General features: G+C 42.8%; 1 protein-coding gene across 12 annotated transcripts in view; it reads right to left on the bottom strand.

Annotated features, from left to right (window-relative positions):
* TRAF3IP3 (TRAF3 interacting protein 3) overlaps positions 1–8,086 on the bottom strand; it is a 46,063-nt gene extending 37,977 nt beyond the window's left edge. Inside the window, exon 1 of one of the 12 annotated variants that reach the window (XM_084853415.1) lies at positions 7,840–8,086. Coding sequence is in view for 2 of the 12 variants with exons in the window: in XM_084853412.1 (XP_084709538.1) it covers positions 521–548 (28 nt within the window). In the remaining 10 variants the exon portion in view is untranslated. Of the gene's footprint in view, positions 1–467; positions 858–7,839 lie in introns of those variants that run through there. The other 11 variants (XM_084853414.1, XM_084853424.1, XM_084853419.1 and 8 more) reach the window with 11 other exon arrangements.
* Positions 8,087–18,302: the final 10,216 nt, after the last annotated feature.

Here is an 18,302-nt window from a genome sequence, read left to right as displayed (position 1 = left end):
AAACCTATTGTTGATATATTGACACCAACAGAAGCTTTTCCCCAAACTGAGAATAGCAGGCATGAGGGGACTGATTTGAATTGGACTACAGCAAAGGCAAAGGGTTAAATCCCACTCCTCCCCCAACACTTGGTCCCAATCTGACTCATCCTCTACATGATGGCTGTTATTAAAATAGCCAAACCAAAGAATAATACTTCATGGAGTTTGGCTCTTATATAAAAGGCAAACCACTCAGTGTTTATCATAGAGGGCCATGGACTCAGTTTTAAGAGATTCAGAGGTTTAAGATGTTCGAATTAAATATAGATTTCATTTTAAACCAGGTTAGATATATTTAAAGACACTTACTGCCATTACCCCCCCCCCCCCCACACACACACTTATTTCAATAAAAGCTGATCAGTTTTTTTCATTTCAGTGCGTGCCACTGATGTGTGCGCACCCTGGGAAAATAAGCACTGTACCTCTTAAACAGATGTCCATTACAGGCAGTTTGTTAAATATATACCCCTCTTACAGCTATGCATTGTATCTCGCTTCAGCATTTTGATCAGGCTATTCTGCAATGGCCTCCTTAAGTCTCCATTCAAGTAAGGCAGTTTGGGATCTCCAGGCCTGTGGCCTAGGTGGCTTCCTAGGCCTATTGCACCAGCTTTATTTCACCTCCTCTTTAGATCAAACCTCACATCTCGGGTTCAGGGGGAGGTCTACCCTCTTGGCAGATAAAGCGATTCCCCTCTCACTTTCAAAGGATTGCTGAGAGCAACATGTAGCAGGAGGGTGAATGAGGTGTTAGCATCCTGTTGTATTTGAATGACAGTTGAATGCTCTCCTATGTAAAAGAAAAAGAATGAACAGAAGGAAGGAAGGAAGGAAGGAAGGAAGGAAGGAAGGAAAGAAAGAAAGAAAGAAAGAAAGAAAGAAAGAAAGAAAGAAAGAAACTCCAAACTTTCTTCAGGTAGAAACCAGCACTGTAGGGAGTGGATTGAGCCTCTCTTCCTGATGAGCTAGTCTGTTAGTTTATTGGCAGAGTCTCTCTCCCTCTCTCTTCCTTTTGATGTTTTGTTTTGTTTTGTTTTCAGTGTGGAGAAGCGATAAAAAATGTGACACTACCCCACAGCCTGAAATGGTACAGCCCACTCTTTCCATTCAGGATTCTACCACCTCATTTTACTGTGTATACATACAGCAGGCCAAGGTGAAATATTGCCTACTGGGAGTTAAGTTCCTTTTCCGTTTAGAGGTGGAATTCTGCAAAAAGCTAGGACAGGAAAACTATTTAGTTCCCCTCTACCCCTCCTTCATTTCATATCACATGTTGACCATCCTTCAGGACTTCCTGCATATCTGGATACTGGATATTTATTCTTGTACTCACACAAACTTCTGTAGTACATCTGATGCTGGTCAAATACAGATAACCAGCTTACCAAGTGGCAAAGTTCTCTATCGTGGATTTGCTTGGTCACATATATTAAAGAAAACATGGTTGATTCCCCCATCCCCCTTTCACATGTCATGCATTTTAAGGTGTGGTAAAGTTCGGGGAACTTCTCAATGGCAAGTCTTCCCTATGTTAGGGTGCAATCCTATGGGATCCGCCCTTGATAGTCGTAAGTCTCCAAACTCGGAGGCTGACGAGTATCCAGTGCAGAGCGGGAGGCGCAGCAGAGGCCATCCTTGTCTCTGCCACACCTCCCGCTCTGCATTTCAGGTAGATGGGCTTTTTCACCCATCTAGCTGAGGCATCGCTGATGGGGAGAGAATGCAAGCTGGCCTCTCCGTTCCCTTCCCTGCCCACAGGATCACCCCCTTTGTGACCTTGGAGAGGCAGCCACGCCAGCTGCGAGGGGAGGGGAGTGCGAATTCCCGAACTCTGTCTAGGAGCCATAGGAGTGCTCCATCACTTGGTAAGTAATAGCAATCTATGGTAGCTGATATGGAGTAGGGAAGATATTCCCTAAACTATAGTTTTATGGCCTTGGGTATTACATAGGAAAGGTGGGATATCAATGTAATCAGGAAGGCAAGCTGTTACTTAAAAGACAACACCGCTGGTTTGTTTCTAAATTGATACCCCGCTTTTCCATATTTAATGCCTAAGGCATACGACCATAGTCTGGGGAAATACCTTCTCCACTCAGTGCGGAGTAGGTATTTATTTTAAACAGTTCTGTGCTGCCCTTCGGTTCAAAATGTCTAGGGTCGTTAACTATTATATACAAGAATAACAGTAAAAGGCAGTGCTAAAAACTGCCATGTTCTTGATTTCATGGTGAAAACTGGACATTATTTTAAGGGGGAGATTCAGTTGCAATTCACACACGTGCAATTTAATTTAATTTAATTGCAATTAAAGCCACCTGTGGATAATCTAAAATACTTCTAGATACAAACACCCATAGATAATCTAAAATAACGCACAATAGAGGGCTTTATAGCTTTAAAAACAAGATGGGAACTTTGCAAGCTTAAAAGCAACAGAATCTTTTTTTAAAAGCCATATTTTTTTTCTTAAGAGAAGGACAACGACTCTAAATATAGGGGGCATGTTTTATTGACCTCTTTGAACCAACAGTATTAACAATATTATGAATAAACTTTCAAGTTTGTGAGAATTTCTTAACCATCTGCTTCTCTAAAAAAAAGTATCCAGGAAGTAGTGGGAAAGTACTGCAGCAATGAATGGAAGGTTAGGTCTTCACCCCCTAGTAACAAAACTAGGCAGTAACTACTGGTGGAGCAACAGCAGCCATAGAAGGAGAAGAAAAAACTGGCCATGGTCTTCTCTGGTATGTTGGTCATCTATTTCACCCATTGTGGTATACCAGAGATCTGCCCCATACTCTCTTCATTGGTTAGTTGGCACAATTGTGTAACTGTTGCAGACCCAGAGCCAAACTACACATTACATCCCAGAACTCTGAATGAATCTCCTGACATTGATGTTCACTAAATGTAGTCTCCCAAACTGGATCAGAGTAGTGGTACTGGGGTGTGTGTGTGTGGTGGGGGGTGGGGGGAGTTAACACCCCTGCCTTGCCATTTCCCAACTTAGATGGCTTCCTCCCCAAGCTGCTGTTTGTCCCACAAGGGGAATGGGGGATGGGGACACAGATACCTGTACAGTATTCTGGAATCTGTACTTTGATTAACTAATATTATCCTATAGGGTGGCCACATGCATCACAAAAAAGAGTAAATTCATCTCCAAAGGAGGCAAAAGATGATACAGATTTGCATAAAATTTGCATATGCTAATTTATAGAAAAATATACAAATGTATTAATATAATTTAAATAGAAATAAAACACATTTCACCATTATGGGAAAGACAATGACCAAGTGACCTGTATGCCTGCTCAGTCTTTTGTCTAGGCACCAACAGTCGATGGGCAAATTCAAGGCCCCTGCTCTCCCTTCTTTTGCTTTCTTATCTTTAAACCAGACTTGGCTGGACAGCCTTTGAAATAGAGGATGCCTTCACACAGAGGACTGTCCACAGTAAAATAGGACACATGGCCACCCTATTATTCAAAGCAACCAGAACTCCCTGCTCCCTGAATTTTGAAGGAGAAAGTCTGTTGGCATCTAAGAATGCTGCTACACACTGCTCATATTGGATCCAACACCACTCACAGCAAGAGCCAGTAAAATTTGCAGCAGTCTACAACAAATGTGTGATTGTGTATGTCACCTTAGAAAGCATGAAGCCATTTCCAATTATGGTGTGCAATGCAATCTTTATTCAGAATACTTTTTTTAAAATGTTTGACTTCATTTTCAGGCTTCCCCTCTTAGAAATATTTCCTTCTTCAATGGAAATAGTCTCTTACAAACAATGTAAAGAGTTAATACAAACGGCAGATATATGAAATAATAATTTGTATATTACTTACATGTCCATCTAAGCCAACCACAGAAATGCAGATTCCCAGGATAACTTTCAAATGAATCACCTTTTAAAAAAGTATGAGGGATGCATACAGTTTTGTCTTTATGTTTGCGCTTGGAGGGTTTTTTTAGCGGTGGCTTTAATGTCCTTTTTTTAATAGAATAGCTTCAAAGAGACAGGAGACTGGAGGCCCACCCCAAGAGGGTTGTGAGTACTGAGCACCTATACGATGGCATAGCTCATCAATCTAAATCCAGCCTCAGTTGCCCATGGTCCCTAGCTCTGATCTCACATTCCATAACAACCTAAAATTATCAAGATAATTGAGAATTGAATATCTAAAAGCATTATTGTACTGTAAATTTCCTGTTTCCTTGATGTTCCATTGAATAATTTCCAGTTTAGTACTACAGTGGTAAGTTAGGCATTGGGGAAGCTCTTCTCTTATGCAGCTGGGAACATAAGAGAAAAATGTGTGAACAGCAGGATTCATTATGTTGAGAATACCAATCTACACAGGGTCTCTACCAAGATCTGTGCTGATAACTTCTAGTCCAAAGGTATCAGAGGATCAGGAACAGAATATGAGGAATGGCAAGTTTGGTGAAAAATGGTAGCATCAAAGAGAGCCAATGATGAACAGTAGCTCTTCTTTGAGGTACTTTTTCTACCACTTCCTGTCTGGTGCTATCATCACTACAGGGATGGAGATATCTGGAAGTGCCCGCACAGGGAAACACACCTCGCTGTACTTAAATTATGACTTGACCGCTTTTAAAATTTCATTTGGTTAGATTTTATATAGCTGTTTGTTCATAAATCAGCCCCTCGTGTTTAACTCTTTTTCTGTCATTCACAGCCTATACACCAAGCTCTTCCTCATATCAGACAATATTCTTAATCTAGTGGATAGCCTCAAAAAGGCTGATGGATTTAATAGCAGTATTTGTACACAAATGTGATTAAGTGCAAAGTGAAGACATAAAATTGGGATAATTTAACTATTAAAGGGCAAAAAATACTAAACCAAAAAATTCCTGCCCTCACTGGCCACTTTGTTATCCATACCTCTGTACAATGGCATGAGGTAGCCAATTGGTAGAGGTTACAATAGGTGTTAGGGGCCGCGGTGGCTTAGTGGTTAAGACGCTGAACTGCAGACCGGAAGGTCAGCAGGACAGCAGTTCGAGACCCAAGTGCCGCGTGACGGAGTGAGCTCCCATCTTCAGTCCCAGCTCCTGCCAACCTAGCAGTTCGAAAGCAAGAAATTGCAAGTAGATAAATAGGTACCGCCTCGGCGGGAAAGGTAACAGCGTTCCGTGCACCTTGGTGTTCAGTCATGCTGGCCACATGACCACGGAAGCGTCTTCGGACAGCGCTGGCTCTTCGGCTTAGAGACGGGGATGAGCACCGCATCCTAGAGTCGGACATGACTGGTTGGGGACACCTTTACCTTTTTTTTACAATAGGTGTTACATAAATAATTCAGGGGATGGCAGAGGATGAGATGGCTAGATAGCATCACTGATGCAATGAATATGAACTTGAGCACGCTCCAGGAGAGAGCGCAGGACAGGAAGGCCTGGCGTGCTATGGTCCATGGGGTCACGAAGAGTCGGACACGACTGAACGACTGAACAACAACAACAAATAATTCAGTAATTGCCACCAGATGTAAGGTTCACAAACAATAAAATAAAATGGAAGAAATATGCCAGTTGCTATCACAGTAAAATGTAATTGCTTAGATTTTTCCTCAGGTATAGAATCATAGAATCATAGAATAGTAGGGTTGGAAGGGGCCTACAAGGCCATCGAGTCCAACCCCCTGCTCAGTGCAGGAATCCAAGTCAGAGCATCCCTGACAAATGGCTGTCCAGCCTCGTCTTGAAGGCCTCCAGTGTGGGAGAGCCCACCACCTCCCCAGGTAATTGGTTCCATTGTCGTATTGCTCTTACAGTCTGGAAGTTTTTCCTGATGTTCAGCCGGAATCTGGCTTCCTGTAACTTGAGCCCATTATTCCGTGTCCTGCACTCTGGGATGATCAAGAAGAGATCCTGGCCTTCCTCTCTGTGACAACCTTTCAAGTACTTGAAGAGTGCTATCATATCTCCCTCAGTCTTCTCTTCTCAAGGCTAAACATGCCCAGTTCTTTCAGTCTCTCTTCATAGGGCTTTGTTTCCAGTCCCCTGATCATCTTTGTTGCCCTCCTCTGAACCTTCTCCGGTTTGTCTGCATCCTTCTTAAAGTGTGGTGCCCAGAACTGGACGCAGTACTCCAGATGAGGCCTAACCAGTGCTGAGTAGAGGGGAACTAGTACTTCCCAGGATTTGGAAGCTATGCTTCTATTAATGCAGCCCAAAATAGCATTTGCCTTTTTTACAGCCACATCACATTGTTGGCTCATATTCAGCTTGTGATCGACAACAATTCCAAGATCCTTCTCGCTTGTAGTGTGGTTGAGCCACGTATCCCCCATCTTGTAACTGTGCATTTGGTTTCTTTTTCCTAGGTGCAGAACTTGGCATTTATCCCTATTAAATGTCATTCTGTTGTTTTCTGTCCAGCGTTCCAGTCTATCCAGATCACTTTGAATTTTGTTTCTGTCTTCCAAAGTATTAGCTATCCCATGTATACCTTATTTTCACATTTGCATTTTCACATGGTTGTTAGGCTTGTGACCACTTTTAATTTTTCAGAAATCCATTTACTATCTGATGTTGCAGTACAAAAGTAAAGCTCTGGTGTTGGGCACCGAGGACAGAAATTGGTCATTTTTGTTGCATTTCCTTCATTTTTTAGCATTTAGATTGTCTTTGACTTAGTTTGCACATTTAGATGTTTTCCCCTTGTCGTTGATTTTCTTCAGTGTTTTTCATAAGACAGATGTGGATACACTAATTGAATATTCTCAGCTGAGATGTCCTGATGAGGACATGCTACTAAATGAGATAATTTATCTACCTGAGGCATCCTTTTATATTATATTCATTATTTCAAACCTTTCACGCCACCATTTTTCTCCTCCATTTTCTGCCTTACCACTCTCAAGGCAGAAAGGCAACCCAGATTCATGTAGATGAAGCCAGACAATGATGAAAAGCTGCCATTTGTGCTTGTTTGAACAAATCAGACAAGCTATGTACCAAGAGCATTTTATCACGATATTCAAAAATGAAGGAGAAAGAAAAGAAAAATGGCCACCACAAGTATGGTGATCACCCCACACTCACTTCTATTGCCCACCAGGAAATGCAGTGTTTTGTCTGTGTGTTTAGGGTTTTTGTTGTTTTGATTTTTCAAAAAAGATTGAAGGAGTGTGTATAGTTCATGCATTGCCTTTATAACAATAACAACAGATGTTTATTTCAGAAATCAATCTGTTTCAAACCTAAAACTGGACAATGTTTCAAGATGGGATTTGAAGCCTGTTGTCCTGGCTGCTATCCAGCCTGATATCTGATTCACTTGTGTGCCCCCCAAACTTACATCCACAGGCACTTTCCCCACCGACAGATGAGCAACCCACCTACCTTGACCAAGTGCCATAGTTTTCAGAAATTCTTTACTGTGCAGCTGACTGAAAAAGCCATAACTTAAATGCAAACTGTTTTTGAAGAATGAAGTTGAGAATTTTCTAGTTTTTTATTTTGCCCACAAAACTGGACAAGCTGTTGGGGTCTTATTATCGATGCAAGGACTTCGTTCGTTCGTTCTTTCTTTCTGGGCCAATACAAATGCCCTTTATCTTTTCCTCACAGGCACTGTCGTATTCCCGAGTTTAAGCAGTGGAAAAAATGCCTGTTCACGTTGCAACTTCACATTGTCAATCATGCCAGCGGAGGCTCAAAGTAAAAGTTCCTTTTTTAGATTAAGTGTGTTTGCTTTCTGTTCACTGAGAAATAAAATGGAAGGTCGCTGCTAACGATGGGGGTCCTTACCTTTGCTTTTCCGTGGCAGGCCTGAAGTGAATTCATCAAGATCTGAGTGGCCTGGGTCTGCTGCTGCTGAGGCACAAATGAGAAGATGCCTACTTAGTTATCAAGTACTAACATGCTGTAACTGTCATCTTCATTCGTACGACTGCACTTTGCTGCTGGTTTTTTTTTTTTTTTAAAGAACAGGAAATACTCTAAGCCACAACACTTCACCGTGGGTAGTTGGTTCCTCTCTCTCTCTCTCTCTCTCATTCTGCCCTACCCTGATATGACAAGGGAGGTGACAGAAAGCCCAGAGTTCTATAAGCAGGTTCATGGTATAGTAGTTTGACCCTGTTGTGGTAGAACAGTCTGTATTTCTTTCACTATCGTTAGGAGTCCAGCAACAAGTCTTTCTTGAGTTTACGTTATCAGTCTTGGCAACTTGGCCTATGCTTAATTCTAAGAGACAATGGTTAGCACCCTGAGACCAAGACAAGCATGTTACATTCGGGAATGAGAACTCCTTGACTTGACAAGAAAATAACTGTTATCCATTCTTGAGCATTGTCATATGCATGCTTTTAAAAAGTGGAGGTTAGACTGTAGAATAGTGTATAAGTTTGTGAGCTCTGAGCTAGGAAGTCCCTACTTGATCTGACTTCTACTCTCAACTCAGTAGGTGCCCTTAGACAAGTCAGTGTGCCTCAGTGTCTCACCACCGCGTCTACAACACTGGCTTACTCCATATAATACTGTGGCCTGGTTCAGACACAATAATAAGTTAAGGTTCCAGGTGAATCCTGGCTTATCATGCTTGAGTAGCCTTATTGCTCCTGCTTGCCTCCTCCTGCAAGTACGCTCTGGATATTTAAAACTGCTATAGAAATACAAAGTCATGCTAAGTGTCACACTGAACAATGGTGTAGCAGAAAGGAAACATCAGTCAAACGTACTGACATTTTTGTTATCTAAGTACTGCTGAAGAGTTTAAATAAAGATTGGGGCCCCTCTATTTTGACATAGGAGCACAATCCTGTTTCAAAATAAAGATGGGCCACAATCCAATACATGTGTAGGTAAGGAAATAAATAAGTTAAAAAAAAATAAAATAAATGCAGCTGACTAACAAGATGTGGGCTTCCTGTGTTGTAACACATGAATAACCCCACACAGTCTGTGACACTTCAGACAGGATGCATCTAAATGGCGACATTTTAGACAGTTTAGAATCTAGATGCATTCTGTCTAAAGTATCACAGACTGCATGTGGGGTTATTCATATGTTCCAACGGAAGAGGCCCACATATGGTTTGTGGGCTGCATTTATTTTCTTTTGATACCTACATTTGTGTTGGATTGTGGCCCATCTTTATTTTGAGACAGGATGGTGCTTCTGCCTTGCCATTTAAGGATCATTTGAGGATCTTCACTATAATTTGAGAGGACACTGTGCGCTTCATTATATATGTTGCTTTTGAAATGTGAGTCATGCTTCACTGCATCACACTGCAATGGGGATTAAAACCGTGTTTGGGGGAGGGTGCCATGGGCCAGATTGGGGAGGGTGGCCGGGGAGGGTGCCATGGGCCAGATTGGGGAGCCCAAATTGTGGCTGCATTACGTCCTTGGGCGGGAGGTTCCCCATTCCTGCTCTAAACGTTCAATGACACGTCTTGTCTTTGAAAAGAAACCAACCATTGGGGAAAACGTTGTAATTTTCAGTGGAAGATACTGAAATGACCTGCAACGTGCCTTGGGAAGCCAGGCCCAGCAGCAGCAGTTGGCATGGGCAGGCAGTTGCCGAGGGCCCAGATAGGCTCAAAAGGCCCATCTGCCCCTGAGCTGGCTGCTGCTGCTGCTGCTACCACCAATCCCCCTCCTCCTCTGGCCAGCCTCACTGGTAAAGGGTCAGGGCACCCAGCTGAGCCTGCAGGTTCCGGCACTCCATTTAAAAAAGACAGTTGCATTTACATTTTGAGTAGCAGCAATCTGAACCAATCAGTCACTGCCTTTGGGGGGGGGGACGACTAATGTGGGCACATGGAAGCCTTTATGTTGCTGCTGTACTCTCATTGGCCAAGTCCCTGCCAAAGGCAGCATCTGGTTCAGATCACTGCTACTCAAAATGTAAGTTAAAACATTCTTTTCTTCTCACATTGAGCACAAGGCCTGAAAGCTCAGCAGTGTGCCTGTGCTTTGACAGCAGGGCCAGCCAGGGGAGAAGGAAGAAGAGCTACTTCTGCCACCCCGACAGGTTAAAAAAACTGGAGGGAAGCAGGCAGGCTGTGGTTGCAGTGGGCAGAGGGCTTTGACTGGTAGTGGTGGCAGCACAGGTACTTGCTACACAGGCTTACTCAGGACAAATTTAGCTTGAAAAGGAAAAAAAATGGCAGTTTGCCACCAAATGTTGGTGGTAAAATACATTTCCCCCCTTTTTTTACCCACATTTTTGTGGGCAACGAGGGGCAGCAGGGCCACATTGCAGGCAGTGGGAGCCCACGGGCTGCACATTACACACCCCTATTCTACATCATGTAAATAGTAAACACAGGGCACTGTCTTCCGTATGGATCTCCCTTACAATTTCACCTGCATGCGTCCACACTTTCATGTGTCTTTCAGCCCCAATCCTCATTCCCTGCATGTTGGGAGCAGCACTGTTGTGTCAGTGTTATGTCAAATTTTAATAAGATATAATTTCTTTGTTTATTTTTTAAAGATGTTATATCTCTTAATTATAAATACTTTCAAGAGAGTATTGATAAAAGCATAAAAACATAAGAAGTGCCCTGCTGGATCAGAGTAAGTGTATTTCTACACCAGGCTAAAATCCTGCAACTTAACCAGGGATTTTTGCTTCAGTTTTCTAAGGATAACTACGGGCTCCTTTAGATGGAGAGCACATGATGTGGAACTGAAAACTTCCTTTCTCAGGCAAATGCTCTATACAGTCAATGAAACATCACCATCTAGTGTCTGAATTATATCTCTACACTGGCAATACACACTGCAGATCTGCCACGTTCATTTTTAGTTCAGCTTGTCTCCAATCTTTTTGAAAGCAGGATAACTGGGGAAAAGCACGGGAGACACCCTGGAGGGTTGATGACGTTGTGTAAAGGACCCACAAACTTCCAAGAATGGCCAATCACAAATGTGCAATCCATCGCTTGTGTAGAGAAACCCCAAAAGCCTATTTTCTACAACATGTTGTTTGCACAGTGGCCTACAAGAAGCTCATAAGTAGGATTTGAATGTAATAACACGCTCCTGGTCATTGTTGTTGTTCAGTCGTTCAGTTGTGTCTGAGTCTTCATGACCCGATGGACCATAGCACGCCAGGCCTTCCTGTCCTCCGCTCTCTCTCGGAGCGTGCTCAAGTTCATATTCATTGCATCGGTGATGCTATCTAGCCATCTCATCCTCTGCCGTCCCCTTCTCCTTTTGCCTTCAGTCTTTCCCAGCATCAGGGTCTTTTCCAGAGAGTTTTCTCTTCGCATTAGGTGGCCAAAATATTTGAGCTTCAGCTTCAGGATCTGTCCTTCCAATGAGCACTCAGGGTTGATTTCCTTTAGGATGGACTGATTGGACCTCCTTGCAGTCCAGGGGACTCGTAAGAGTCTTCTCCAGCACCACAGTTTGAAAGCATCAATTCTTCGGCGCTCAGCCTTCCTTATAGTCCAGCTTTCACAGCCATACATTACTACTGGGAAAACCATAGCTTTGATTAGACAGACCTTTGTCGGCAAGGTGATGTCTCTGCTTCTTACTATGCTGTCTAGGTTTGCCATAGCTTTCCTCCCAAGGAGCAAGCGTCTTTTAATTTCATGGCTACAGTCACCGTCTGCAGTGATCTTGGAGCCCAAGAAAGTAAAATCTGTCACTGCTTCCATTTCTTCCCCTTCTATACGCCAGGAAGTGATGGGGCCAGATGCCATGATCTTAGTTTTTTTAATGTTGAGTTTCAAACCAGCTTTTGCACTCTCCTCTTTCACCCTCAACAAGAGGCTCTTTAGATCCTCTTCACTTTCTGCCATTAGGGTGGTATCGTCTGCATATCGGAGGTTGTTGATAATTCTCCCGGCAATCTTAATTCCGACCCGTGATTCATCCAACTCGGCGTTTCTCATGATGTACTCTGCATATAAGTTAAATAAGCAGAGTGACAATATGCAGCCTTGTCGTACTCCTTTCCCAATTTTGAACCACTCAGTTGTTCCATGTCTGGTTCTTACTGTTGCTTCTTGACCCTCGTACAGGTTTCTCAGGAGACAGGTAAGGTGGTCTGGTACTCCCATCACTTTCAGAATTTGCCACAGTTTGTTGTGATCCACACAATCAAAGGCTTTAGCGTAGTCAATGAAGCAGAAATAGACGTTTTTCTGGAATTCTCTTGCTTTCTCCATGATCCAGCGAACGTTGGCAATTTGATCTCTAGTTCCTCTGCCTCTTCGAAACCCAGCTTGTACTTCCGGTACTTCTCGGTTCGCATACTGCTGAAGCCTAGCTTGTTGGATTTTGAGCATCACCTTGCTGGCATGTGAAATGAGCGCAATTCTGCGGTAGTTTGAACACTCTTTGGCGTTGCCCTTCTTTGGAATTGGAATGTAAACTGACCTTTTCCAGTCTTGTGGCCACTATTGAGTGTCCCAGATTTGTTGGCATATTGAATGCAGCACTTTAACAGCATCATCTTTTAGGATTTTAAATAGCTCAGCTGGAATACTGTCATCTCCGCTAGCTTTGTTGTTACTAATACTTCCTAAGGCCCACTTGACTTCACTCTCGAGGATGTCCGGCTCAAGTTCAGTGACCGCACTATCATGGCTATCAGAGACATTAAGATCTTTCCTGTATAGTTCTTCTGTGTATTCTTGCCACCTCTTCTTAAACTCATCTGCTTCTGTTAGGTCCCTGCCTTCTTTGTCCTTTATCATGCCCGTCTTTGCACAAAACGTTCCCTTGAGATCTCCGATTTTCTTGAAGAGATCTCTAGTCTTTCCCATTCTGTTGTTTTCCTCCATTTCTTTGCATTGTTCATTTGAGAAGGCCTTCTTGTCTCTCCTTGCTATTCTCTGGAACTCTGCATTCAGTTGGATATATCTTCCCCTTTCTCCCTTGCTTTTCGCTTCCATTCTTTCTTCAGCTACTTGTAAAGTCTCATCAGACAGCCACTTGGCTTTCTTGCATTTCTTTTTCTTTGGGATGGATTTCGTTGCTGCCTCCTGAACAATGTTACGGACCACTGTCCATAGTTCCTCAGGCACTCTGTCTATCAGGTCTAATCCCTTAAATCTATTCCTCACCTCCACTGTATATTCATAAGGGATATGATTTAGGTCATACCTGAATGGTTTAGTGGTTTTCCCGACGTTCTTCAATTTAAGCTGAAATTTTGCAACAAGAAGCTCATGATCTGAGCCACAGTCAGCTCCAGATCTTGTTTTTACTGACTGTATAGAGCTTCTCCATCTTTGGCTGCAAAGGACATAATCAATCTGATTTCGATATTGACCATCTGGTGATGTCCATGTGTAGAGTCGTCTCTTGTGCTGTTGGAAAAGAGTGTTTGCTATGATCAGCATGTTCTCTTGGCAAAATTCTATTAGCTTTTGTCCTGCTTCATTTTGTACACCAAGGCCATGCCTGCCTGTTATCCCGATGATTTCTTGACTTCCGACTTTAGCATTCCAATCCCCTATGATGAAGAGGACATCTTTTTTTGGTGTTAGTTCTAGAAGGTGTTGTAGGTCTTCATAGAACCGATCAACCTCAGCTTCTTCGGCATCAGTGGTTGGGGCATAGACCTGAATTACTGTGATATTGAATGGTTTGCCTTGGATTCGTACTGAGATCATTCTATCGTTTTTAAGATTGTACCCCAGTACTGCTTTTCCCACCCTTTTGTTGACTATGAGTGCTACTCCATTTCTTCTAAGGGATTCTTGCCCACAGTAGTAGATATGATGGTCACCTGAATTAAATTCGCCCATGCCTGTCCATTTTAGTTCGCTGGTTCCCAAGATGTTGATGTTCAATCTTGCCATCTCATGTTTGACCACCTCCAGCTTACCTTGATTCATTGATCTGACATTCCAGGTTCCCAAACAATATTGTTCTTTACAGCATCGGATTCTCTTTTCACCACCAGACACATCTACAGCTGAGTGTCCTTTCGGCTTTGGCCCAGCCGCTTCACTCTTTCTGGCGCTACTTGGAAATACCCTCTGCTCTTTCCCAGTAGTATATTGGACACCTTCTGACCTGAGGGGCTCATCTTCCAGCGTCATATCTTTTAGCCTTGTGATACGTTCCATGGGGTTTTCTTGGCAAGAATACTGGAGTGGGTTGCCATTTCCTTCTCCAGTGGACCACATTTTGTCAGAACTCTCTGCCATGACCTATCCGTCTTGGGTGGCCCTGCACGGCATAGCTTATGGCTTCACTGAGTTACGCAAGCCCCTTTGCCACAACAAGGCAGTGATCCATGAAGGGGGCTCCTGGTCATATTCCCCAGCAATTGGTGTTCAGAAGCATACCACCTCTGATGCTGGAGGTAATCTATAGCAAACATGACTAGTAGCCATTGATAGCCTTATCCTCCCTGAATTTGTTTAATGCCCTTTTAAAGCCATCCAAGTTGGCGGTCACCACTCCATCTTTTCGTTGCACATTCCATACTATGTGCTGTGTGAAGACACACTTCATTTTGTACATCCTGAATCTCCAACCATTTAGCTTCATGGGATAGCCCCAGGTTCTAATATTATGAGAGAGAGAGACAGAGAGAGAGAGAAGTCCATATCCATTTTCTCCACATCATGTATAATTTTATACACTTCTGTCCTGTCTCCCCTTACTTGGCTTTTCCTAAGGTAAAAACCCCCAAATGTTGTAACTTTTCCCTCATAGGGGAGTTGCTCCAGCCCCTTGGTTATTTTGGTTGCCAAAATAATTAGAATAGTAAAATCAGCACAGCAAAATAACAAATAAAATTAAAATAGCGGATGTTATAAAACAAGCAGAAATTTAAAAATGTAGCAGCAGATTAAAAACATTGTCAGCTAATATTTTCTAAAGGTTTGGGGGAAAAAATCTCTTTGCCGGGCACCAAAAAGACGTGGGAGTCACCCTGAAAGAAGCAGGGTGGAATGCCTCGGCTGAGGGGAAAAAGGGTAGGACACACTTTTTCTTTTAGCAGATATTGTAATGGATGTCCACAGTTATAAGACTACTTTCCCATCCTTGGCATACAATCCTACTATAGGTCTTGGGAAGCTGGAGAACAAGTATATCATATCACTATCCTAGGGAACCGTAATCTCCCTCTTGGTATAATCGAATCAGTTTAATTGAAAAATTACTTTGGGACCGATTTGCAAGTTTACCTCAACCAGAACAAGGTTCGTTATCCAGAGCAATATTCACCCAGCAGGTCCCACTGTGCTACTTGTGGCTCTGCTTTCAGAGAAAAAGCATATATGGCAGGTGAAAGAGAGGCTGAGCTCTAATTAAAACACAGTCCAAGCAGTGAATACTGAACTGCTTTGAATAGGGGCACTCTACGTGTGCAGCTTAGAAATAGCTTCTCTTCACAATAAGGCAGGAACATTGGGCAAACATACAAACAAGGGGAGAAAAGTCAGTATTTGGGTTGTTCTCATTCTAAGGTTCAGAAAGTGTGAAGTGGGCCTCTGCATGGTTGCATGAATAGATGCTGGGGGAGACATGAGATCTTCCCAACTTGCCACCAAACTGAGATTTTGTTTGTTTTGATTGGACCAAAAGGCAAAATCTGGATCTAACCCCTGACCCCACAACAAATCACTGTTGTGTGCAGCCCTGTAGCCAGCCTTCCTTGTTAGGTGGGGCAGTCACATTTCTAGGTGGGGCATAGCACCAGCCAATTCCCACCCACCAACCCACACACCCACCCCTTACTGGTGGAGAGTGTATTTGGGGTATGAATGAACTTTAATCTGTTGAATTGTCTCACCCTTTTTTGAGAGCTCCCCAAGAATACCAGACTCAAAAGCTTGACTTTGCCTATAGCTACAGTCCGCTTTCAGCTGTGGTCTGTTCCTGTGTCCTAATTCTTCATGAACTAAACTACTTTGGTAATGACAGTGAGCTCCTGAGCTTGGCTTTGGTGCTGGGTTAGGTATCTCAGTTTTAGATTCCACCTGAAAAACAAACTTGGCCATACTACAAGTTTAGGGAAGGGCAGAGAGAAAATAAATACTCTGGGGTGTGCTCGTTAAACTCCTCGAGAATCCCTCCTTCTAGTCTTGTTCCTGACCATTAGATTTCTCTTCCTCTTGTTGGACGATCAAGGGAAAACCCTTTAACTGGTTGCTGTATAAAGTACTAACTAAGCAAGCAGAAACTAATTGTGGAAAGCAACTGAATTTTTTTTTTAATAACTAGGTGTTTTTTTTTTTGCCCAGAAACCCTGAAAAGGCGTCATGCTGAGCTGCACACACTGGGAAAATCAGAAATTAGGCCTGAGTTACAGCCTAGGTGGCTGGCCCGCCAACTGTAGTGTGCACAGCAGTTTTTCTATTCCTCTACAGCTGTTTTCATCCTTTGCCATAAAGTATGCAAGAAAAAGAAGAAAAAATAGCCACTATGATCGTGCATATAGTGAGTGCTTTGAAAGAGTAAAGGGTAACTTCAGGTAGATATTTTTTTCAGATCACCTTAAGTTATCTCTTAATTTCACCGCTTGGCAATAAGCACCCAGTCCTGCTCTATTAATCATAATAGCTGCAGAATAAACTGATTCTTCTTTCTGCAGGCAAAAAATTATGCTTCTTTCTTGCTGGCTGGGTAGAGAACACAACTGAAACTGAAAAGCAGAGCTACACCCAAGGGGTGGAGTCTAACTCCAGCCCATAATACAAAGTTCTAATATTTAATTCTTCAAGGGGTTATGTTACTATAAAGGCTGATTTCTTTTTTCTGGATCATATAAGTAATTGTAGGGTGATTGTGATCATGAAAAATCAACCCTCCGTCAAGGAAAGTCTTGAGTGAGCAAACTTGAGGGGGTCTTCCAGATCAGACTTTTGTTATACACTCATCCAGCCTTATTCACTGCATTTTTCAGAAGGTCCTATTCTTAAATTGCTCCTGTTCTTAAAACAAACTATCGTTCTTTAAATGGAGGCTTTCCTGGTCTGTCATGTCACAAATTAAAACAAGTTTCCCCAAAAGATCCGGGGGGGGGGGGCAAAGCGCAGTTTGGGGGTGCTTGCACCAATTTGCCCCACCCTGGCTACAGGGCTGGTTGTGTGTCTTTGGACTTCTATTGATGTACGATGCTGAGGAACAACTGAATGATCCCTTAATTTTGCAAGGGCTCTTCTTGTTCTTCTCCCTCACATTATGGCATGAGCCCATGTGGCTTTTTTCAATCCCTTTTGCATTGATCCCCATGGCCCCATGCCTGGGAAGAAAGAACAAGCGTAGCCCAACAATTGATCTTCATTTCCCTCTAGTCACAATTGGGGAAGGTCAAATAATTTATTTCTTGACGAGGGAGGCTCGCAGTTTGAAAATCTGACAACTGATCTATGCTTTGTTGGAATAAAACTTGAAAAGCTAACCCCACATCTTTTCTTCTTCCAGAATAGCTCCTTCCTATTTATCCCACTTGCTGAGCTTTTACATAAAGGACAGAATGAGAGCTGCTGGATGCCCAACTTTTCTGACAATCAGAAAAGAAAACAGTGGCCTTTTCCCTTATAGCTCCTGGACTTTGCAATGAGGTCTTCTGAATGAGAGATAACCAAAGGCCAAACACCTTAACGTTAAGGATAAAATAAGAAACATTGAATTCAAATATATGCAAGTAATACTTTAAGTCAGACTTGGGGCTTTGAATGAGATGCTGGTCATTGGCGGGGGGGGGGGACTAGGAGTTCAGAGGAGTCGCTCCATGGGGTGCTATGAATAGGAAGTATATTCTATGGGACAGGAATGCTCTGAAATAAGGTATATTTCCAAATCATCATGCACTCCCTGGAGAGGAGAGGAAAGCTTGAGATCAAGGTGTTTTAGGTGTCAGGCATGCTAATCTGTAACTGCTATATGACAATGGTTAGAGATATAAGCAAAGAGAGCAAATAGGGAAATCAGGAGCACTTCAAACAGAATGAAAAACAGCTTAAACAACTAGACTAAAACAGAAAGATTCCCTGCTGGTAAGGGCTGCCTGAGTGATGTGGTCTGTGGGACGAAGATAATGTTTTCTTGTATTTACAATTAGGTTTTCAATTTCATGAATAGTGAACAATAAACTATGGTGTAACTTGCTATCTCCCCTTCAGATAATTCACCAACATATTATACAAGAATACTTTTTTTAAAAAAACAAGGCAATTCTGAAGTAATTCAGTAAGAAACTCATTACTGTCACAAGCTGTCATGCTCTACACTTCCGTTCCATGTGCTGCCTGGAGGGGGAGCCACTGGATGCACAA

The sequence above is a fragment of the Heloderma suspectum genome, chromosome 4 (genome assembly GCF_057233095.1).
Source record: "Heloderma suspectum isolate Gila_16-S chromosome 4, 16-S_ref, whole genome shotgun sequence".
NCBI classification, from domain to species: Eukaryota; Metazoa; Chordata; class Lepidosauria; order Squamata; family Helodermatidae; genus Heloderma; species Heloderma suspectum.
This window is presented reverse-complemented; position numbering and strand designations above follow the sequence as displayed.